Source organism: Hemiscyllium ocellatum, chromosome 17 (assembly GCF_020745735.1).
Source record: "Hemiscyllium ocellatum isolate sHemOce1 chromosome 17, sHemOce1.pat.X.cur, whole genome shotgun sequence".
Taxonomy (NCBI): Eukaryota; Metazoa; Chordata; class Chondrichthyes; order Orectolobiformes; family Hemiscylliidae; genus Hemiscyllium; species Hemiscyllium ocellatum.
In genome coordinates, this window is record NC_083417.1 from 1,364,382 (window position 1) to 1,389,701 (window position 25,320).

Genomic DNA, 25,320 nt, shown 5'->3' on the forward strand with positions numbered 1-25,320 from the left:
GGGCATTGAATATAAAAGTTGACAAGTTATATTATGGCTGTTCAAAACTTTAGTAAGGCCACATTTGAAATATTGCATGCAGTTCTGATTGCCATGCTACCAGAAGGATATGGATACTTCAGAGAGGTTGCAGAGAAGGTTAACCAGCATGTTGTCTGGTCTGGAGGGTTTTGCTATGAGGAGAGATTGGAGAAATGTGGATTGTTTCCACTGGTAAGATGGAGGCTGAAGGGCGACCTGATAGAGTCTGCAAAATTATTTTGTTTATCTATGGGATGTGAGCACACTATCTACTGCCCATGGAGCAAGTGAGGACCACAGATGCTGGAGATCAGAGCCGAGGGTGTGTGCTGGAAAAACACAGCAGGTCAGGCAGCATCCAAAGAGCAGGAGAATTGACGTTTCGGGCATAAGCCCTTCATCAGGAATGAGGCTCCTCATTCCTGATGAAGGGCTTATGCCCAAAACATTGATTCTCCTGCGTCTTGGATGTTACCTGAACTGTTGTGCTTTTCCAGCAACACACTGTCATCTCTTGCCCATATCTAGTTGAGTTTGAAAAACTGGTGATGAGCTGCACTCCATCCTACTCTTCATCCATTGAATTGAAAACACCAGGTTATAGTCCAGCAGGTTTGTTCTGAGGCGCTGGCTTTCGGAGCGCTGCTCCTTCATCTGGCTGTGGAGAATAAGATTGTGGGATGCAGAGTTTTTAGCGAGGGTTTCCAGTGTAGTATAGCTGGAATTATATATTGAGTCTCTCGTCATTTAGAGTGACCGTGTTGGTGTCAGTTCTTCCATATGTAAGATTGGATTCCCTACAGCGTGGAAACAGACCCTTCGGCCCAAGTAGTCCACACTGACCCTCCAAAGAATAACACACCCAAACCCATTGCCCCTAACTAATGCAACTAACTCTATGGCAATTTAGCATGGTGATAGCTGTGGGAGTCAGTTGGTTTATAGTAAATGTCCGTGTTGATTCGGTCGCCCGAGATAGAAATGGAAAGGTCTAGGAAGGGGAGGGAGGAGTCTGAGATGGTCCAGGTGAATTTGAGGTCAGGATGGAAGGTGTTAGTAAAGTTGATGAACTGTTCAACCTCCTCGTGGGAGCACAAGGCAGCGCCGATACAGTCATCGATGTAGCGGAGGGGGGTGGTGCCAGTGTAGTTGCGGAAGATGGACTGTTCCACATAACTTGTACAAAACTTGCGCCCACACCTCCTCCCTTACTTCTCTCCAAGGCCCCAAGGGATCCTTCCATATCCACCACAAATTCACTTGCACCTCCACACCCATCATCTATTGCATCCGCTGCACCCGATGTGGCCTCCTCTATATTGGAGAGACAGGCTGCCTACTTGCAGAATGTTTCAGAGAACACCTCTGGGACACCCGGACCAACCAACCCAACCACCCCGTGGCTCAACACTTCAACTCCCTCTCCCACTCCACCAAGGGAGGAACCCTAGGAATCCTCCAACCACAAGGGATGAACTCAGATTTCTCCAGTTTCCTCATTTCCCCTCCCCCCACCTTGTCTCAGTCAAATCCCTCGAACTCAGGACTGCCTTCCTAACCTGCAGTCTTCTTCCTGATCTCTCTGCCCCACCCCACTCCAGCCTATCACCCTCACCTTGACCTCCTTCCACCTATCACATCTCCAGCGCCCCTCCCCCAAGTCCCTCCTCACTACCTTTTATCTTAGCCTGCTGGACACACTTTCCTCAATCCTGAAGAAGGGCCTATGCCCGAAACGTCGAATCTCATGTTCCTTGGATGCTGTCTGACCTGCTGCGCTTTTCCAGCAACACATTTTCAGCTCTGATCTCCAGCATCTGCAGTCCTCACTTTCTCCGGGCAATTTGGCATGACCAATTCACTTAACTTGCACATCTTTGGACTGTGGGAGGAAACCAGAGCACCCGGAGGAAAGCCACACAGACATGGAGAGAATGTCCAAACTCCACACGGACAGTTGCCCGAGGCAGGAATTGAACCTAGGTCCATGGTGCTGTGAGGCATCAGTGCTAACCACTGAGCCACTGTGCGGTAAATCGCAAAGCTTTTTTTAAAAGTTACATTCTCAGGTGCACTTTAACAATTGGTGTCATGTTGGCCCAGATAAGGTGTTGAAAGTGTTCGCACACTGAGAGGCACTTGAGAATGTAACTTTTCAAAAAAGTTCTGCAATTTACATATGAAAGAACTGTTACCAACATGGTTATTCTGAAAGATGAGAGACTTAACAAACAAACGGGATCTTTTTCAACATAATTTCAGTTACATCACATTGTAAACTTTTGCTATAAATTCTGTGTCTTAGTCTTATTCTCCACAATCACCTGATGAAGGAGCAGTGCTCTGCAAGCTAGTGCTTCTAAATAAACTTAGCATCATAGAGATACATGGAAACAGACCCTTCGGTCCAACCTGTCCATGCTGACCAGATATCCCAACCCAATCTAGTCCCACCTGCCAGCACAAGGCCCATATCCCTCTAACCCTTTATATTCATATACCCATCCAAATGCCTCTTAAAATGTTGCAATTGTACCAGCCTCCACCACAACCTCTGGCAGCTCAGTCCATACATGCGTCTCTACGTGAAAAAGTTGCTCCTCAGGTCTCATTTATATCTTTCTCCTCTCACCCCAAACCTATGCCCTCTAATTCTGGACTCCCTGACCCCAGGGAAAAGACTTTGTCTATTTATCCTATCCATGTCCCTCATAATTTTGTAAACATCTATAAGGTCACCCCTCAGCCTCCGATGCTCCAGGGAAAACAGCCCCAGCCTGTTCAGCCTCTCCCTGTAGCTCAAATCCTCCAACGCTGGCAACATCCTTGTAAATCTTTTCTGAACCCTTTCAAGTTTCACAACATCTTTTTGATAGGAAGGAGACCAGAATTGCACACAATATTCCAACAGTGGCCTAACCAATGTCCTGTACAGCCGCAACATGACCTCCCAACTCCTGTAGGAGAAAGCGAGGACTGCAGATTCTGGAGATCAGAGCTGAAAATGTGTTGCTGGAAAAGCGCAGCAGGTCAGGCAGCATCCAAGGAGCAGGAGAATCGACGTTTCAGGCATGAGCCTGAAGAAGGGCTCATGCCTGAATCGTCGATTCTCCTGCTCCTTGGATTGCTGCCTGACCTGCTGCACTTTTCCAGCAACACATTTTCAGCTCCCAACTCCTGTACTCAATATTCTGACCAATAAAGGAAAGCATACCAATGCCTTCTTCACTATCCTATCCACCTGCGACTTCACTTTCAAGGAGCTATGAACCTGCACTCCAAGATCTTTTTGCACAGCAACACTCCCTAGGACCTTACCATTAAGTGTATAAATCCTGCTAAGCTTTGCTTTCCCAAAATGCAGCACCTCGTATTTATCTGAATTAAACTCCATCTGCCACTTCTCAGTCCATTGGCTCATCTGGTCCAGATCCTGTTGTAATCTGAGGTAACCCTCTTTGCTGTCCACTACACCTCCAATTTTGGTGTCATCTGCAAACTTACTAACTGTACCTCTTATGCTCGCATCCAACTCATTTATGTAAATAGCAAAAAGTAGAGGACCCAGCACCGATCCTTGTAGCACTCCACTGGTCACAGGCCTCCAGTCTGAAAAACAGCCCTTCACCACCACCCTCTGTCTTCTACCTTTGAGCCAATTCTGTATCCAAATGGCTAGTTCTCCCTGTATTCCATGAGATCTAACCTTGCTAATCAGTCTCCCGTAGGGAACCTTATTGAATGCCTTTCTGAAATCCATATAGATCACATCTACTGCTCTGCCCTCATCAATCTTCTTTGTTACTTCTTCAAAAAACTCAATCAAGTTTGTGAGACATGATTTCCCACGCACACAGCCATGCTGACTATCCCTAATCAGACCTTGCCTTTCCAAATGAAACATGTTGGACTACAACCTGGTGTTGTGTGATTTGTAACAGAGTTACAGTGAGGGGGCAGGGGTTATCAGAGCAATAGAGTAAGGGTTGTCGGATATATCAGAATGATATAGTATAGGCTGTAGTTAATATCAGAGTGTTATAGTGAAGGGTGTGGATTATACTATGATATTCCTGTGAGGTATTTGAGATATTTCATTATGCCAAAGTGAGGGTTGTGTGTAATATCAAATGTAACAGTGAGATGTGGGTTATGTTAAAGTGTTACACTAAGGTGAGTGGTTAACATCAGAGTGTTACAGTGAGGGTGGGGAGTACATCAGAGTTGTTGTGAGGGGTGTGGGGAAAATCGGTGCTGCACCGAAAGATGTGAGTAATATTGAAGTGTTGCAGTGAGGACTGTGGGGTATATCAAATTGTTATAGTGAGGGTTTTGGGAGTACATCAGTGTTACGCTGAAGGGTATGGTTAATATCACAATGTTACAGTGAGGTGTATGGGAATTATCAGAGTGATACAGTGTGAGGTGTGGGGTCGATCAGTGTTTTCTGTGAGGGATGTGGTTAATATCGGAGTGATATAGTCAGAGGTGTGGGGTTTATCAAAATGATACAGTGAGGGATGTGGGGCTTATCAAAGTGTTACAGTGAGTGATGTGGATATACCAAATTGTTATAATGAAGGGTGTGGGGTATATTGGAGTGATACTTTGCAGGGTTTTGGATAGATGAGTGTTACAGTGAAGTCTTTTCCCATTTAGGAAATCAACTACATGTCTATTCTTCCGATCAATGCGCATAATCTAACACTTTCCCAAAATTGTGTTCCATCTGCCAGTGTTGCTGTGAGCGGTGTGTGGTATATCAGAGTGTTTTTTTTTAGATTACTTACAGTGTGGAAACAGGCCCTTCGGCCCAACAAGTCCACACCGACCCGTAACCCACCCATACCCCTAGCCTAACACTACGGGCAATTTAGCATAGCCAATTCACCTGACCCGCACATCTTTGGACAGTGGGAGGAAACCAGAGCACCCGGAGGAAACCCACGCAGACACGGGGAGAACGTGCAAACTCCACACAGTCAGTCGCCTGAGGTGGGAATTGAACCCAGGTCGCTGGTGCTGTGAGGCAGCAGTGCTAACCACTGTGCCACCATGCCGCCCCCACTGTGCCAGTGTGGTGTTGGATATCAGAGTGTTTCAATGCATGGAGTATATCAGAGTTGATGCGAGTAGAACTGTTTATATGTTAATGATTTGGATGTAAGGAACTGAGAGCATTGTTACTAAGGTTGCAGATGGCACACAGATAGGTGGAGGTTAAGGAAGTGATGAGGAGGCTGTAGAAGGATTTGGACAGGTTTGAAGATTGGGCAAAGAAGTGGCAGATGGAATACATTGTGGGAAAGTGTCAGATTATGTACATTGGTAGGAAGAATAGAGATATAGATCATTTCCAAAATGGGAAATGGCTTTGGAAATCTGAAGCACAAAGGGTCTTAGGAGTCCTCGTTAAGGATTTTCTTAAGGTTAACATGTGAGTTCAGTTAACAATTAGGAAGGCAAATGCAAAGTTAATATTTGTTTTGAGAGGCCTAGAATATAAGAGCAGGGGTGTATTACAAAGGCTGTACAAGGCTCTGGTCAGACCACATTTGGAATCTTGTGAGTAGTTTTGCGTACCGTGCCTAAGGAAGGGTATGCTTGGAAGGGGTCCAGAGGAGGTCCGTAAGAATGAACATATAAGTAGCAATTGAAGACTCTCGGTCTGTACTTGATGGAGTTTAGAAGAATGATGAGGGGTTCTCATTGAAACTTGCAGAATTCTGAGAGGCCTGGTTAGAATGGATATGCAAGAAATGTTTCCACTATTAGGAGAAACTAGGACCCAAGTGCCCACTTAGAGTGAAGGAATGATTCTCTAGAACTGAGATGAGGTGGAATTTCATTAGCCAGAGGGTGCTGAATCTGTGGAACTTATTGTCGCAGACGGCTATGGAGGCCACGTCATAGACTCATGAAGTCATAGAGATGTACAGCATTCAGTCTTTTTTTGATTCATTTATGGGATGTGAGCATCGCTGGCTAGGCCAGCATTTATTGCCTGTCCCTAGTTGCCCTTGAGTAGGTGGTGGTGAGCTGCCTTCTTGAACCCCTGCAATCTGCCTCTGTGGGTTCTCACACAGTATGCCATTAGGGAAAGACTTCCAGGATTTTGATCCAGCGAAAGTTTAACACTTCATTAGATTAGATTACTTACAGTGAAGAAACAGGCCCTTTGGCCCAACAAGTCCACACAGACCCCCCGAAGCGCAACCCACCCAGATCCATTCCCCTACATTTACCCCTTCAACTAACACTATGGGCAATCTAGCATGGCCAATTCACCCACTCTGCACATTTTTGGACTGTGGGAGGAAACTGGAGCACTCGGAGGAAACCCACGCAGACACGGGGAGAATGTGCAAACTCCACACAGAGGCGGGAATTGAACCTGCTGTGCTAACCACTGTGCCACCGTGCTGCCCGGTGATAGATAGGTTCTTGATTAGTAAGGGTAATTAAAGTTATGGGGAGAAGGCAAGGAGAATGTGATTGAGAAACATATCAGTCATGAGTGGATAGTGGGGCAGAGCCGGTGGGCTAATGGCCTAATTTTGCTCCTATATCTTATGGTCTTGTGGGTGTTAAGTATATCAGTGTGTTGCTGTGTGGGGTATGGGGTCTTTTGGAGTGTTTCATGAAGCAGTGTGGAGCATATCAAATTGTTACAGTGAGGGTTTTGCCATATATTAATGTTACAGTGAGGGATATACGATTTATCAGAGTTACAGTGAGTGGTGTGGGATTTATCAGAGTGATAGAGTGAGGGATATGGGGTATATCAGAGTGTTACAGTGAAGGGTGTGAAGTATTTTGGTGTTGCTGTGAGTGATTGGGGGGATATATCAAGAGTGTTGCTGCGAGGGCTGTGGAATATCTTGAATTAGTATATACTGTTAATTAACATAAAACAGTGGGGATTGCTTACTTCTGTGCTGTATGGAGCTTTACCTCAAATACATTCTGTGTAATTAATTTAGAAATAAATATCAATTTGTTGAAATATTTTTCTTTTTCTCCTTTCTCTCTAGCCCGTGCTGCATTGCTAACAGGTCGTCTTCCCATTAGAAATGGTTTCTACACGACAAATGCTCATGCTCGAAACGGTAAGAGATAGTCTCAACTGGTCAGCGTAGTAAGCATTTTCCAGCCTGGCTTCTTGGTGATACTTGTAACACTTTGTGTGTGGGAGAGAGCCCACTTTATATAGTCTTTTAATTCTTGCACAGATTGTGGGCATCATTGGCTTGGCCAGCATTAATTGCCCATGCAGTGATCTGTTTCTTACTGCTGTAGTGCATGTATTGTAAGTAGACCCACAATACAGTTAGGAATTCCAGGATTTTGACCTGAGAGTCACTGAAAGAATGACAATGTATTTTCAAGTCAGGATGTTGAGTGGCTTGGAGGGGAACTTGCAGGTGGTAGTATTCCCATGTATTTTCTGCCCATGTCCGTTTAGATTGAAGTGGTTGGGGATGAAAGATGTTGTCAAAAATCACTTGGTGAGTTGAAGCACAATATCTTGTTGCTAGTGCTAACAGTGTGCATTGATGATGAATGGTGAAGGTTGTGCCAAGCTGCTTTGACCTCGATGGTGTTGAGATTCTTGAGTTGCAGTCATCCAGTCAAGTGGTGAGAGTTCCATCACATTTTTGACTTGTGGATGACAGGCAAATTACTTGGCAGACAGGAGATAAATTACTTGATGCAGTATTCCCATCCTCTGACCTTTGTGGCTGTTGTACTCACAGTATTTTAATGGCTAGTCCAGTTTGGTTTCTGGTCAATGGTAACCTCCAGGATGTTGACAGTAGGGAATTTAACAATGTAATGTCAAGGGCTAATGGTCAGTTTCTCTCTTGTTGGAGATGGTCACTGCCTGATACTTGTGTGGCTTGATTATTACTTGCCGTGTAATGGCCTAAGTTTAGATATAGTTCAAGTCTTGCTACGTAATAACACAGTCCTCTTTAGTCTTTCTGGGGTTGCAAATTATGCTGAACATTGTGCAATCATTAGCAAACATCCCCGGTTAACAGAAAGAAGATCAAAGATAAAGCAATTGAAAATGATTGGCTAGAATACTAGCCTGAGGAACAGAAATGATAAAGCAGCCTCTGATCAACAAGATCATCTCAGCTAATTCTGTGGACAGGGATCACTGAACCAGTCTTTCCCCTTTTCCCATAGCACCAGTGTTCCTTTTAATGTTTATTTGTACATACGTGTAGTGGAGGACTTTTCTAAGTGGGTTAAAGTTCTAACTAGTAGTTATATGTTGATGGTTCATAATTGTTTATTTGAAGTTAGAATCCATAAATAAATAGTCATTCTTGTTAAGAACTGAAACCTTGTTCATGTTTTCTGTCAACCCAGATCTGAAAGAAGGTAAGTTGTGAATTCCATGTACTGTAACAATTCTGGGAATAGTGCAGCTTGACTTCCAGCATGCTACTCCAGTGGTGTGTAACAGTAAGCAGTGAGTGGCAGTTATTTTCGGAAAGGCGTGTGGTAAAATGGGACTAGGATTGGAGGAGAGGGACACCACAGGGGCTTTGTAGGTAGGTAATAAGGCAAGTTTGGCAAGCTATGCCAAGAGATCTCACTAGACCTTGTTGGCAAAATAACACTCCAAAATATTCGGTGAAACTGACAGTTGGCCACGAAAATGTAAGATGCAGCCTGCCTTTGTTAATTTCTTGGGTTGAGTATAATTGTCCTCCATGAGGGCCCAGTGGGCCCTGTAGAGGCCAATCAGGGACACACAGAATCTATTGCAGTGTAGCTTTGGTGGGTAGTAACAGTAATTGGAAATGGTCACGTGTACACCTTCTTGATGTTCTGTCTCTCCTTGGGCAAGAGTCACTTCTGTTCAGTTATATCATGGCGTATAACTCCCTGCTGGATGATGTTTCACTATGTAGTCATGTTCTCCCAATTGTCGATGTTGATATGGAATTTCTTGAGGTTGGTCCAGATGTTATCTTTGAAGCAATTCTTTTGGCCAGCAGGAGTATGCGGACCTTGCTTCAGAGGGAGTACATGTTCAGTTTTAGGAGGTGTGACTTGGGCATTTGGATGACGTGGATTGTCCACATCTTCCCAGGTGATTTGCAGGGATCTCTGGTGGTGTTGTTCCGGTGCTTTAAGGTGCCTAGGTAGTCCATGTTTCAACTCCAAACAGCAGTGTGGAAAACAATGGCTTTGTAGACCAGAAATTTAATCTGGGCCTGTAGGTCATGGTCTTCAAGCATCCTACCTCAGAGTCAGGCATAAGTTCTACTGGCACAGGTCAGACAGTATTGTATTCAGCCCTGTGTCACACGTAGAATTACACACACACACACTCTCACTGTAGGCTGAATCTTACATACGTATCCTGCATGCCCTCTGCATCGTCTACTCCCTTGCTCAGGACTCTTCACACGTACAGCAAAAGTAACAGCTGTGCCTTCCACTTTCAGCTCTCATAGTAGCTTCCTCACTCTCATTCCAGGAAAACAGCTCACAATAGGCCTCAAAGAGTCAAGGTGGGTGGTATCCTGCTGGATGTGTGGCTTCTCACCCCTAATGTGGAGAGGATTTTGATTCTGAAACTGAGCTGCTGACTATCCGTGTACAAGCCACTGGACTGGAAACGCAGGCTGCCCATGAGGACTCCCTGATCAAAGGCTATTTTCCTTGACTTGATTGAGGACAGTTGACAGGATTCCTTGCTTTGTGTTTGCACTAAATGGCACAGCCATCCAGCAATATTGTGAGCCTAGTATCTCTGGCTGAGAGAGCAGAGAGCAAGGCAAGACAGCGATGCAGTGAATATTCAGGTTTTTAAGAGAGTAAGTGGACTGGCTGGAGATGCAGTCTGGTCTAATCCATGAGCTAGGTGTGTGTCTTTTCAGCACAAAGTGTCCCTGCTTTACCATTACAATCAGATTGCCATTTTGCCCCAAAGTGTGGCATTGAAGTGCAGAAGTATACTTTGAGTGGTTCAGAAATGTACCATAAGAGATCTTAGAGGCTGGCACATGTCAGATGCAATGTCCATGCAATGGGGTGGATGCGTGTGTTTGTGACACACAATATTAGTGCAATACCTCATGAGATGAATGAACTTCGGGTGGGAAGCGCCACCTCCTTTGATCATATGCCTTGCTCTCACCCATAGTATGATACCCCCTGTTTGGACCAAACTCCAGAGGAGTAGCTTGCAAATTATGAGAGCAGACAATATTTCTTGACAAATTAATTCAATAAAGCCAGCCTTGTATGTGAGTAATACCACTGCTTTTCTCTGTTTGCAGCATACACACCACAGGAGATTGTGGGAGGGATCCCTGATTCAGAGATCCTTCTGCCAGAACTTCTTCGGAAGGCAGGATATTCCAGCAAAATCGTTGGGAAGTGGTTCGTCAACTTTAAGTCATCAGTGTTCTGAGTAATGTGTCTGTAGGATTACAGTACAAATGTTAACATGGATTCATAGATGATAAAGAAGGCCATTTAGCACAGCATGCCTGAACAAATTCTTTGATCGAACAATCTAATATATCAGCACACTGTAATCTTTTCCAGTAGATCTTCAAGTATTTAACCAATTCTGTTTTCGAAGTTACATTGAGTCCATTCCATCTACTGTGCAGGTCATTGTTGCTTAAGAAAAGACATTTATTTATGTCTTCTCTGTTTGTTTTGGCAGTTATTTTAAATTTGTGTCCTCTGATTAGTAACTTTGTTGCCAGTGGAAACATTTTGTTCTCCACACTTCCTCTGTCAAATGCCTTTCTGATTTTGAAATTCCTCATCCCTGAAACCATTTGTAAATTTCCTCTACACCCTATCCAAGGCTTCGACGTCCATCCTAAATTATGGTATTGAGAGATTTTTTTATTTTTCCATGGGATGTGGGCATGGCTGGCAGGGCTAGTATTGTTGCAATCCCTGATTACCAATGAGAATGTGGTGGCGAACTGCCTTTTTTGAGCTGCTGTCATTCTTGGAGTGTGATTACACCAACAGAGCTGGTAGGGAGGGAAGTCCAGGATTTTGACTTAGCGATACTGAAGAATGGCAGTACATAATCTACTTGGGAACGACATTTATCTCCCACTTCAATTTTGAAAACAGCCTTCACCGATGCATTCTGCTTTCTGTCCCTTCAATTCCGTATTTACACTGTAACTGTCCTTTTCTACCTATGGTCTTTTAATTTTATGAACACACCTACTATATGTAACTTTTCTGAAGCTATTTGAAACTCTATGCAGATAATATCAACTGTCTGCATCAACTTTCACCAATGAAGTTATGCTGAGTTGCCAATAATTGCTGGATTTAGTCTTTTCTCTTTTCAACTAACATTTTAAATTCACAATCTTCTTGGCCTCTGGTACCACTGCCATTGTGGCCTGACCTTCTAAAACTGTCACCCTTAACTCCCCTTAGTGATTAGGATGCTTCTCATTCAGACCAGGTAATTGACCGACTTCGAGGACTTCCAGGTTTTGCCATAACTCCTCTAATTTATTTTGATCATATCCAACATCAAAATTTCCTCTTCCTTCTCTGTATATCTCAAGTGAAGACTTTGCAAAGACATTTGGTACCTCAGCCAACTTAAGAGATCTTTTTGGTTACTAATTAACCCTATTTTTCCTTTCTTTAAATACATAAAAAGGAAGAAAGAGTTGGGAAGATGTTAGCCTCTATTATAAAGGATAGATGGACTTCAGATTAGTTCCACAGGTCGGTGCAACATTGAGGGCCGAAGGGCCTGTACTGCGCTGTAATGTTCTATGTTCTATGATACAATAGCAGAAAATTTAGGAATGCATAGAATGATCAAACAGAGTCAGCACGACATCATTGTGGAAATTGTGTCTGACAAATTTATTAGAATTCTTTGGGGATGTAATGAGCAGGATAGATAAAGAGGAAGCAGTGGATGTAATACAATGGATTTTCGGGTTTGATAAGGTACCATGTTAGGCTACTTAATAAGATGAGAGGCCATAGTATTGGAGTAATATATTAGGATTGAAAGAGGATTGGCTAACTAATGGAAGATAAAGATAAAGAGTTCGGATAAGGGGTGGGAGGGAGGGTCAGTTTCGGGATGGCAACCTGTAACTGGTAGTGTGTCCCAGGGATCAGTGCTGGGGCCACAGCTGTTCATGACATAGATGATGAAAGTGAATGTATAATAGCCACTTCTACAGATGTCACCTAAATACGTGGGCAGGCAAGTGGTGAGGGTTGCACAAAGAATCTGCAGATGGATGTAAGTTTGCTTGCTGAGCTAGAAGGTTCATTTTCAGACCTTTCATCACCATACTAGGTAACATCATCGGTGAGCCTCTGGTGGATCTGCAGATGGATATAGACAGGTTCAATGAGTAGGCTAAAGCTTGGCATATGAAGTATAATGTAGGAAAATTTGAAGTTATGCATTCTGGCAGTAAGAATAGAGGAGTTGAATCATTCAAATGGAGAAAGACTGCAGAAAGCTACAGCGCAAAGGAATTTGGGAGTCCTTATGTATGAATCTCAAAAATCTAGTTCACAAGTTAATCAGGTAAGAGGGAAGGGTAATGGAATGTTGGCCTTTATTTCAACATCTAGAAGTAGGAAAAGCTTGCTAAAACTTAAACTGCTTAGACCACAGTTAGAATATTTTGAACAGTTTGGACCCTTTATCTAAGAAAAGAGATACTGACATTCGAGGCAGTCCAGAGAAGGTTGACTAGGTTGATCTAAGGTATGGGGGGATTGGCTTATGAAGAGACATTTTGTAGGTTCGGTCTGTGCTCATTAGAGTTTAGAAGAATCAGGGAAGTGTTTATTATACATTCACTTCCATCATCTATGTCTTATTGAAGGATACAAAATTCTTAGGGGACTCGATAGGGTAGGTGTAAAAGGGTTGCTTCCCCTTGTAGGAAAGTCTAGGACAAGACAGCGTAATTTCAGAGTAAAAAGTTGAACAGTTCGGACAAAGGTAAGAACTTCTTCTCCCAGAGGGTAGCGAATGGGGAGGATTCCTTTACTGCAGAGTGCTGTTGTGGTGGAGTCATTAATTATATTCAATGCTGAGACTAACAGGTTTTTAATCAGTAAGGGAATAGTCAGGCAGGTGGAGTTGAGGATTAATAAATCACCCATAAACTTATTGAATGGCTCTGCAGATCCACTCTGCTTTTTTGTCTTACGGGCTACATTTTGAATATTAGAATGTTTTTAACAAATACTTTATGTGTTCCCTTTTATGTTAGCTGCTAAATTATTCTCAAAATTTCTCATAATAATATCCAGAAACTGATGAGTTTTAAAAAGACATATAAACTTGCTGTTAATAGCTGAAATGATATATGGCTGAAAGGATAGGGAGGCAATGATATTATTGCTGGACTGTTAATCCAGAGAACCAGGTCATGGCCTGGGGACTTGGGGTTTGAATCCTGCCATCTATTGTGAATTTGAATTCAATAAAAATCTGGAATTAAGAATCTAATGATGACCATGAATCCATGGTCGATTGTCACAAAAACCCAACTGGTTCACTAATGTCCTTTAGGAAGGAAACTGCTATCCTTACCCAGTCTGGCCTCCATGTGATTCCAAACCCACAGCAATGTGGTTGACTCTTAACTGCTCCTCTGGGCAATTAGGGGTGGGGTGGGCAGTACAAAAAGAACAAATCTCATGATTACAGATCTTTACTGTAACAAAAGACTGAAGACAATATTGACTAATCACTAGCTTAGTAAACAGCCTAGATTTTAAATCTCAAAATTGAAGTTCCCTTTTCCTTTATACAACTGAAAATATAGTTCACAGACAGGGAGACCTAGTGTTTACTGAACCAGTAATCCAAGGTTTGAGATTACTGCACTCATAACTGCTCTCTGAAATGGCCGTTCAGTTCAAGGGCAGTTACAGATGGACAACAAATGCTGGCCTTACTATGACGCCCATATCCCGTATTTTACACTGTCCAGGTACACATTTATGTGACCCAAAACACTCCAAGCAGATTATTACTTCTTTGTGCTGCTAACTGGATCAGCCTTTATTGATCTTCCCTAATTTTTATTGAAGAGATGGTTGTGAGCTACCCTCTTGAACTATTGTTGTTTGTGAACTATTATGTGGAGGTAGACCCATAGTGCTGTTAGGGACACAATGTCACTTGAACAAATGGCAATACATGTACAAGTCAGAATTGTGAATGTCTTGGAGGTGAACTTATAGGTGGTGGTGTTCACATGTATCTGCTGCTCATGTCCTCTAGATGGCAATGATCATGGATTTGGAAAGAGATGGTCAATGCCTGGTACTTGTGTGGTATAAACGTTCCTTACCACCTTTTGGCCCAAACCTAGTCATTGTCCATGTCATAGTGCAGAAGGACAAGGACTGCTTCAGTATCTGAGGGGTACGCTGAAAATTGTGCATTCAACAGCGAACATCCTGACTTTTGCCCTTACGATGGAGGGAAGATCTATTGTGAAGCAGCTGAAGATGTTTGGGTCTGGAGCACTATCCTAAGGAATTCGTAGAGATGTCTCAAAAGTGAGATGACTAATGTCCAACAAACACAACCATCTTCCTATATGCCAGGTATGACTTCAAACAGCAGAATGTTTTCCCCAGATTTCCACTGACTCTAATCTTGCAAGACCTCCTTGATGCCACGTGGTGAAATACAACTTTGATGTCAAGGGCAGTTCTGTCACTTTACCTCTGGAGTTTAGCTCTTTGTCCAGGTTTAGTCCAAGGCTCGAATGAGGTTAGGAGCTGAACGGCCCTGTTAAAAACCCAAGCTGAGTGTTAGTGAGCAAGTTATTGCTAAGCAAGTGCTACTTCATGGCACTGTTGATGATACCTTCATCACTTTACTGGCAATTGAGAGCAGAATGAAACAGTGGAAGTGGCAGAATTGAGTTTTGTCCTGTTTCTCGTACAGAAGTACCTCAGCAATTTTCCACCTTTTGGGGATGCTAATGTTGTAGCTGTACTGTACCATCTTGGCTAGGGAATGTGGCAAGTGTGGGGCACATCTTTGGTACTATTGCTGGAGAATTGTCAGGACTCATAATCTTTGCGTATTCAGTACCTTCGGCTGTTACTTGATATAATATGGAGTGCGTTAAATTGACTGAAGGCTGATAACTGTGGTGCTGAGGACTATTGGAGGAGATCAGGATGGAATATCCACAAAGCAATACTTCTGTTCTTTCTCTTTCTCAATCTGAGGTCTTTTAATCTCCAAACTGCCTTTCACATTGAGGTGATTTCCCTCAAAGATTCTCCTTAGAATCGTAGAATCATACGGTATAGGTGAGGCTTTCAGCTCATCAGGTCAGCGCTGACAAAAAATACTCCAATCATTTTCCACTGCTTGGTCCAGAGTCTTGAATATTATTGATAATTCAAGTGCTCATCAAGTACTTTTTAAAGGGAGGTTTCTTGCCTCAACTACCCTCCTCGGCAGTGCATTTCAGATACCCACCACCACTAAGCGAGAAGTATTTTCCTGAAATTCCCTCTAAACCCCTTGTCTTTCACCTTTAAATTATGTCTCCTTGTTATTGATCATTCAACTAAGGGGAACAGCTGCTTTCTATCCAGCATGTCCATGCTCCTCATAATCGTATGCATCTCTATCAGGTCCCTCTTCAACCTTCTGTGCTGCAAAGAAGAAACATGAGCTTATCCAGCCTGTCCTTATTGATCAATGTTCTATCCCAGTAACATCCTGGTGAATCCACTTTGCATCCTCTCCAGTGCAGTCACATCCTCTGATACTATGGTGACCAGAACTGCACATAGTCTTACAGCTGTGGCCCAACCAGCTCTAACATAACCTCTCTGCTTTTAAAATCTATGCCACAATTGAAAAAGACAAGTGTTCTGTAAACCTTCTAAACTACCTTGATAAGTTGACCCGCTGTCTTAAGAAATGTTTGTATGTGGAACTTTAAGATTATACTCTTTACCAGATTGCATTCTTAAGTCCAAGCATTCTTAAGTTGGGCATTTATAAATCGGGGACTCCTGTATAAACTATTCTGCAATTCTCCCTAATCTGACCCATCAATGTTTCTTCATGCCTCTGCTATGGACCAGACCAACCCACCCCCCCCTTAAAATATGTTAGGAAGACAGATTAGACCCGAAGCTTTTTTTGTTTAAAGGTAAGTGTAAGGCGTTGCATTCTAGATGCAATTTAATTGGTTAAACTATGACTTTAAGCGAAACACACTTTATTTTGACACTACAGTTATAATACAGACAAGTAAAAATTTTAAAAAAGCATTGGCTTAATTGTAACTACCAAAATGCCAAGCAAAATAATATATTTTAACCATTACTAATTATCTGTTATAGTAACATTCCATAAGCACACCCTTGGCAAAGGCAAATTCAGTAAAATAGATGGTCTCACATACAATTCCAGCAGGAGGAAGAGAAGTGAACTGTAACAGAGAGAGGAATAAGAGCTTCCACATCCAGTTTCAAGGCATCAGCAACTGCAGAAAGCTAAAACTAAAAAGCCTGGTTCAGAGGAGCTTGAAAGTGAGGACTGCAGATGCTGGAGATCAGAGCTGAAAATGTGTTGCTGGAAAAGGGCTGAAGAAGGGCTCATGCCCGAAACGTCGATTCTCCTTCTCCTTGGATGCTGCCTGACCTGCTGCGCTTTTCCAGCAACACATTTTCAGCTCAGGGGAGCTTGACTCCACCCATTCAGGCTGCTTCTATTTATTTTGAAAAGAAACCAAGGCCTTACAAGCTGTTTATTGGCTTTGAGCATACCACTCAGCGCCTCTGTCTCAACCTTTCTTCATTTAAAACCAAGGACAACGTAGACCTCTTACAGCTGTAGCATCATCATACCCCACCTCACTGTCCTAACCGTTCTCTTATATTTTCCCTGCACTTTCTGGATTACTCCATTGCTTCACTTCTCTGCATCTATATCAATCAGGTCCAAAATGATAGCTTTGCAATAAGTAGTGAGAAATTATTGTGTACAGTTCTGGTCACTGCATTATAAGAAGCTTTGGAAAGGGTGCAGAGGAGATTTACTAGGATGTTGCCTGGTATGGAAGGAATTTCTTACGAGGAAAGGCTGAGGGCCTTGAGGCTGTTCATCCTAGAGAGAAGAAGGTTGGGCAGTGACTTAATAGAGACATATAAGATAATCAGAGGGTTAGATAGGGTGGACAGGGAGAGCCTTTTTCCAAGTATGGGGACGGCAAACAAGAGGGGACACAACTTTAAAGTGAGGGGAGATAGGTATAGGACTGATGTCAGAGGTAGTTTCTTTACTCAGAGAGTAGTAAGGATATGGAATGCTTTGCCTGCAATAGTAGTAGATTCGCCAAGTTTAAGTGCATTTAAGTCGTCATTGGACAGGCATACGGTCATACATGGAATAGTGTAGGTGGGATGGGCTTCAGATTGGTATGACAGGGCGGCGCAACATCAAGGGCCGAAGGGCCTGAACTGCGCTGTAATGTTTTTTTAAAAAATGGTTTGATTAGAGTAGCCATTATCCCACAGAATTGTCTTTGATGCTTCTGATTTCAGCAATACTCGAATTCTGTACTAACAAATGACTAATTAGAACACTCTTTGATTCTGATCTTCTCTTTCTTTTCCCTCCACTGTACTCTGTCTATCCGAGTTGATGGTAATATGACAGAATCCTTTGAGGTCGAGACAGGAATGAAGGATCACCCTCACTCTTTTCTCCATTGTCATTGCCATTATTCTTCATCTTGTCAAGAACAAGTTTCCCATTAGTGTGTACATTAAAACGTTTTCCATCCACTCTGTAGACAATGTGTTGCTGGAAAAGCGCAGCAGGTCAGGCAGCATCAAAGGAGCAAGAGAATCGATGTTTCGGGCATAAGCCTTTCTTCTGTCGACAATGTCAACTAGTCAAAATCCAAGAAGAAAGCGACACTGACATCACTGTGGAATTTCAGTTTGTGGATGACAGTGTCATCTCTGCACCACTGAAGGGGATTCTTGGCCTTGCCTAATGTTTTCATTGCAGCATACTGAAGAATTAGTCTCTGCATTGAGAAAACTCAAATGCTTTACCAATCCATCCCAGTGCAAGTTCTGGTCTATCTGATCATTCAGGTCAATGAAGCAATCCTCCCAAATATGAAATATATTCACTACCTGGGGAACCACTTCCCATCTAAAGCTGGCATGAACGTAGAGATCCAACAGTGCATCCAATCCGCTTTTGGATGTCTCAGGATGAGTGTCTTTGATGACCGTGACATCGTAATATCAAGATCCTTGTGTATAAGCAGTCATCCTTCTGACTTTTCCAAATGGCTCCAAAACTTGGACAATGTATGTATACTACATCGAGACCCTTCAGCAGAACCAACAATATTGTTTGAAAACATTCTATGCAACATTTAGGAGGATGGGTGTAATAACGTCTCCTTGAAGGAGCCAATAGCACAAGCATCAAGATCATGATCATGTGAAACCAACTAGGCTGGGCCAGCCACGTGCTGAAAATTAGTTCCCACTGCCAAATCAAGTCTTCATCGTCCAGCTCAAGGAAGGTACTCAAATGAGAGGAGAACAGAGAAAAAATTTCAAAGACTCTCTGAAGGCTTACCTCAAGAAATTCAACATAGATGTCATTGCGTAGGTGACTCCACTCAGAAGAAACTGTCCAAAGGGACACAAATTGTCAAGAGCAACTCTCGGCAAGTGGAGTATGGAAAAAGAACCCAAGAAAGGAATGGCAGCATTCTTGAGTCCAAGGACTAATTCTACCTCCCAGAAACAGCTTCCAAATGTGTGGTTGGAGATATGATTCTAGGATTGTGCTCCTTAGCCACACGAAGACCCACAAAATGAACAGTGACACCGAATGTCCCAAGTGGGCAATCATACTCGTTAGCCAGTGATTGCCAATAGTGACTGTTCTCCACTGTTTCCTTTCCTTTCCCAATTGGGAATGAGCTGATTTCCTCACCAAACCATATCCTTTTTGAAGCTCTTAATAGTTTAATGAATGTTCCCGATTATCAGTTTCCTGTTGACAGAAGTTACTGTAACTTGCTTGTAAATGTACTTCTCTATGTCCTTCTCAATGGATAGTGACGTAGAGTTTTAAACCAACATCATTATACCTCCTCGATTCCTTCATTCCAACCAAATTAGTTTTGCTTTTCATTCCTCAAATGCATCATACTAGACAAATCGCTGAAGCTGTATCCATAAATGTTGTGGTTCTGCTCGCCGAGCTGGAAGTTTTTGCTGCAAACGTTTCGTTCCCTGGCTAGGGAACATCATCAGTGCTGTTGGAGCCTCCTGTGAAGCGCTGCTTTGATGTTTCTTCCGGTATTTATATTGGTTTGTTCTTGCCGCTTCCGGGTGTCAGTTTCAGCTGCAGTGATTTGTATCTGGGGTCCAGGTCGATGTGTCTGTTGATGGATGTTCTTGCCGTTTCCGGGTGTCAGTTTCAGCTGTAGTGGTTTGTATATGGTGTCCAGGTCAATGTGTCTATTGATGGAGTTTGGGGATGAATGCCATGCTTCTAGGAATTCTCTGGCTGTTCTCTGTCTGGCTTGTCCTATGATAGTGGTGTTTTCCCAGTCAAATTCATGTTGCTGGTTGTCTGAGTGTATGGCTACTAGAGATAGCTGGTCGTGTCGTTTTGTGGCTAGCTGATGTTCGTGGATGCGGATTGTTAGCTGTCTTCCTGTTTGTCCTATATAGTGTTTTGTGCAGTCCTTGCATGGTATTTTGTAAACTACGTTAGTTTGGCTCATGCTGGGTATTGGGTCCTTTGTTCTAGTGAGTTGTTGTCTGAGCGTGGATGTTGGCTTGTGTGCTGTTATGAGTCCTAAGGGTCGCAGTAGTCTGGCTGTCAGTTCTGAGACACTCCTGACGTATGGTAGAGTGGCTAGTCCTTTTGGTTGTGGCATGTCCTCGTTCCGTGGTCTATCTCTTAGGCATCTGGTGATAAAGTTGCGTGGGTATCCGTTTTTGGCGAATACCTTGTATAGATGTTCCTCTTCCTCTTTTCGCAGTTCTGGTGTACTGCAGTGTGTTGTGGCCCTTTTGAATAGTGTCCTGATGCAGCTTCGTTTGTGTGTGTTGGGGTGGTTACTTTCATAGTTTAAGACTTGGTCTGTGTGTGTTGGTTTCCTCTGTATCCTTGTGGTGAATTCTCCGTTGGGTGTTCTCTCTACTAACACGTCTAGGAATGGGAGTTGGCTATCCTTTTCTTCTTCTCGTGTGAATCGGATTCCTGTGAGTGTGGCATTGATGATTCTGTGTGTTTTTTCTATATCTGTGTTTTTGATGATTACAAAGGTGTCATCAACATATCTGATCCAGAGTTTGGGTTGGATTTGTGGTATGGCTGTATGTTCTAATCTTTGCATAACTGCCTCTGCTATGAGTCCCGAGATTGGTGATCCCATAGGTGTTCCGTTGATTTGTTCGTATATCTGATTGTTGAATGTAAAGTGTGTGGTGAGACACAGGTCCAGTAGTTTAAGTATGCCGTCCTTGTTGATAGGTTCGGCCTCCTGTGTTCTGTTATGTATGTCCAGTAGGTTGGCTATTGTTTCTCTGGCTAGGGTTTTGTCAATTGAAGTGAACAGTGCCGTCACGTCGAATGATACCATGGTTTCTTCTTTGTCTATGTGTGTCTTCCTGATGACGTCCAAGAATTCCTGTGTTAATTGTATGGAGTGTTTGGATCCGCTGACTAGGTGTTTCAGTTTTTGTTGTAGTTCTTTGGCCAGTTTGTATGCTGGTGTCCCTGGTAGTGATACTATGGGTCTGAGTGGGATGTCTGGTTTGTGTACTTTGGGTAGTCCATAGAATCTGGGGGTGTTGTTGCTTTCAGGTTTCATTCTTTGCTGGTCCGCTTTGGTTATCTGTCCGTTTTTTTGTAGATTCCTTAGTGTGTTGATTATTCTATTGGTGAGTTGTGGTGTGGGGTCGGAATCCTTCATTTGGTAGGTGTTGGTGTCTGCGAGTAGTTGTTGTGCTTTACTGATGTAGTCTGATTTATCTAGGATGACCGTCATTCTGCCTTTATCTGCCGGTAGTATGATTATGTTTTTGTCATTTTTCAGTGCTTTCAGTGCTTCCCTCTCCTTGGTGTTGAGGTTATGTGTTTGTTGTTTTCTTATCATCATGGGTACTACCGTTTGTCTCACTGTTTGTTGTGTCTCTTCTGTCAGTCCATTGTTCCTGAGTGTGCTTTCTAGTGCTGCTAGGAAGTCTGCTGTGTTGGCATCCCTGTGGTTGTATTTGAGTCCCTTGGCCAGTATAGTTCTTTCCATATCTGTGAGCTGTCTGTGGGAGAGGTTTTTAACCCAGTTGTGTGTTGTAGTGTCCTCCTTTTTGTGTGTTAGTTTGTCCATTTTTTCTCTTAGTGCTGTTTTTTTGCGGAGTGTTGTCCTGTTCTGTCCTATAGTGATAGCCTGTTCTATGGTCCGGGTCCATTCCTGATTAGTGGTTTTTGAAATTAACGACTTTTGGCGCGCAATTTCTTGCTTGTATCTGTGCAGTCGGTTGTGAGCGTCCGTGATCATTACCTGGACCATCCTGAATCCGTTCTTCTTGGCTGTTTCCCTGGCTTGTGGGTTATTTACTGGAGGTCTGTACTTGACACATTGTGGAAGGATTTGATTTTTTCGGCATTCGTGGAGGAACCGGAGTTGTTCATATGTTGCGCTGAGGCGGTTAGCGCAGGATTCCCATCTCCTGGCTTGTTTCAGCGTTTCTCGCCCGTAAGTGTTTAAAATCTGATTGAAGATTTGTAGCTCGGGTATCCGTTGTCGTGGTTCTGCTCGCCGAGCTGGAAGTTTTTGCTGCAAACGTTTCGTTCCCTGGCTAGGGAACATCATCAGTGCGGTGGGAGCCTCGTGTGAAGCGCTGCTTTGATGTTTCTTCCGGTATTTATATTGGTTTGTTCTTGCCGCTTCCGGGTGTCAGTTTCAGCTGCAGTGATTTGTATCTGGGGTCCAGGTCGATATGTCTGTTGATGGATGTTCTTGCCGTTTCCGGGTGTCAGTTTCAGCTGTAGTGGTTTGTATATGGTGTCCAGGCTCAGACAACCAGCAACATGAATTTGACTGGGAAAACACCACTATCATAGGACAAGCCAGACAGAGAACAGCCAGAGAATTCCTAGAAGCATGGCATTCATCCCCAAACTCCATCAATAGACACATTGACCTGGACACCATATACAAACCACTACAGCTGAAACTGACACCCGGAAACGGCAAGAACATCCATCAACAGACACATCGACCTGGACCCCAGATACAGATCACTGCAGCTGAAACTGACACCCGGAAGCGGCAAGAACAAACCAATATAAATACCGGAAGAAACATCAAAGCAGCGCTTCACACGAGGCTCCCACCGCACTGATGATGTTCCCTAGCCAGGGAACGAAACGTTTGCAGCAAAAACTTCCAGCTCGGCGAGCAGAACCACAACAACGGATACCCAAGCTACAAATCTTCAATCAGTATCCATAAATTGAAACATTTAAGCCAATAACGGCATCTGATCAAATATATCCCAGAATGTTGTGGGAAGTAAGGGAGGAAATTATGAGACCCCTTGCTGAAATATTTGCATCATCTATAACTACGAGTGAGGTGCCTGATGACTGGAGGGTGGCAAATGTTGCATCTTTGTTTAAGAGGAAGAAACTGGGGAACTATAGACTTGTGAATCTGACTTCAGTTGTGGGCAAATGGTTGGAGGCGATTATAAAAGATAGGATTTATGGACATTTAGAGAGGTAAAAAATTGATTAGGGATAGTCAGCATGGTTTGGTGTGAGGAAAATTCTGTCTTACAAACTTGATCGAGTTTTTCGAGGAAGTTACCAAAAAGGTTCATGATAGCAGAGAAGTAGATGTTGTTTACTTGGACTTTAGTAAAGCCTTTGACAGAGTTCTGCAATGTAAACTAATTAATAAAGTTAGGACACATGGGATTCAGGGTGAGCTTGCCAATTGGACACATAATTGGCTTAACAGCAGGAAACAGAGAGTAATAGTGGAGGGTTGTTTTTTGGATTGGAGGCCTGTAACTAGTGTGTTCCACAGGGACCAGTTCATAGGACATAGAACAATACAAAGTAGAACAGGCCCTTCAGCCTTTGATGTTGCGCCAACCCATGAACTAACCTAAGCACATCCTCCTACACTATTCCATCGGCTCAGTGGTTAGCACTGCTGCCTCACAGCACCAGGGAACCAGTGTTCAATTCCAGCCTCGGGCGACTGTGTGGAATTTGCATGTTTTTCCTGTGTCTGTGTGGGTTTCCTCTGGTGCTCCGGTTTCCTCCCACAGTCTAAAGATGTGCAGGTCAGGTGAATTGGCCATGCTAAATTGCCTGTAGTGTTAGGTGCATTAGTCAGAAGGAAATGCGACTGGGTGGGTTACTCTTCGGAGGGTCGGTGTGGACTTGGGCCGAAGGGCTTGTTTCCGCATTGTAGGGAATCTAATCTAATCTAATATGCCTATCCAAGGACTGGATGTAGGTTTGCTCGCTGAGCTGAAAGGTTTGTTTTCAGACATTTCATCACCATACTAGTTATCATCATCAGTGAGCCTCTGGATGAAGCACTGGTGGTGTGGCCCTCTCCCTATGTATGTGTTTCGGTTTCCTTGGATCGGTGATGTAATTTCCTGTGGTGATGTCATTTCCTGTTTTTCTCAGGGGGTGATAAATGGGATCCAAGTGAATGTATTTGTTGATAGAATGCCGGATGGAATGCCATACTTCGAGGAATTCTCGTGCATGTCTCTGTTTGGCTTGTCCTAGGATCCTAGCATGAGAATTTCTAGAAGCATGGTGTTCCAACCATATCAACTCTATCAACAAACACATTGGCGTGAATCACATTTACCACCCCCTGAGAAAATGAACAGGAAATGACTTCACCACAGGAAATTACATCACCGACCCAAGGAAACCTAAACACATAAATAGGGAGCAGGCCATGCCACCAGTGCTTCATCCGGAGGCTCACTGATGATGTTGCCTAGTATGGTGACGAAAAGTCTGAAAATAAATCTTTCAGCTCAGCGAGCAAACCTCCATCCAGAACCTCAACTTGAGCTACAAATCTTCTCAAAACTCCTTATCCAAGGACTGTTTAAATGTCCCTAATGTGGCTGACTTAACTACATTGGCAGGTAGGACATTCCACACCCCTACCACTGTCTGAGTAAAGAACCTGCCTCTGACATCTGTCTTAATCTATCACACCTCAGTTTACAGCTATGCCCCTTGTACAAGCCAACGTCATCATCCGAGGAAAAAGACTCCCAATGTCTACCTAATCTAATCCTCTGATCATCTTGTATGTGTCTCTTAAATCCCCTCTTAGCCTTCTTCTCTCAATGGGAACAGACCCAAGTCTCTCAGCCTTTCCTCATAAGTCCTTCGCTCCAGACCAGGCAACATCCTGGTAAATCTCCTCTGCACCTTTTCCAATACTTCCACATCCTTCCTGTAATGGGGCGACCAGAACTGTGTACAATATTCCCAGTAAGGCTGCACTAGCATTTTATATCGTTGTAGTGTGACATCATGGCTCTGGAACTCAATCCCTCCACCAATAAAACCTAACACACCGTATGCCTTTTTAACAACACTATCAACCTGGGTGGCAACTTTCAGGGATCTATGTACATGGACACCAAGATCTCTCTGCACTTCCACACTACCAAGAATCTTTCCATTGACCCAGTACTTGGCCTTCCTGTTATTCTTCCCAAAGTGGATCAATTCACATGTATTTGCTTGAACTCCATTTGCGACCTCCCAGCCCAATTCTCCAGTTTAGCTAAGGCCCCATGTAACATGCAGCATTCTTCCACACTGTCCACCACTCCACTGACTTTAGTGTCGTCTGCAAACTGACTAACCCACCTATGCCTGCATCCAAGTCATTTATAAAAATGACAAACAGCAGAGGTCCCAAAACAGATCCTTGTGGCGCACCACTAGTAACTGGACTCCAGGCTGAATATTTTCCATCAACCACCACTCGCTGCCTTCTTTCAGAAAGTTAGTTCCTAATTCAAACTGTTAAATCACCTTCAATCCCATGCCTCCGTATTTTGTCCTCCAATAGCCGACCATGTGGAATCTTTTCAAAGGCTTCACTGAAGTCCATGTGCACCACGTCAACTACCGTACCCTCATCCACATGCTTGGTCATCTTCTCAAAAAACTCAATGAGATTTGTGAGACACGAT

At 43.4% G+C, this 25,320-nt stretch overlaps 1 protein-coding gene across 1 annotated transcript in view; it reads left to right on the forward strand.

The window, feature by feature from the left end:
- Positions 1 to 25,320, forward strand: part of galns (galactosamine (N-acetyl)-6-sulfatase) — a 90,164-nt gene that overhangs the window by 14,269 nt on the left and 50,575 nt on the right. Inside the window, exons 3-5 of the mRNA XM_060838315.1 lie at positions 7,056 to 7,130; positions 8,404 to 8,415; positions 10,329 to 10,431. Coding sequence (XP_060694298.1) covers positions 7,056 to 7,130; positions 8,404 to 8,415; positions 10,329 to 10,431 — 190 coding nt within the window. The remainder of the gene's footprint in view (positions 1 to 7,055; positions 7,131 to 8,403; positions 8,416 to 10,328; positions 10,432 to 25,320) is intronic.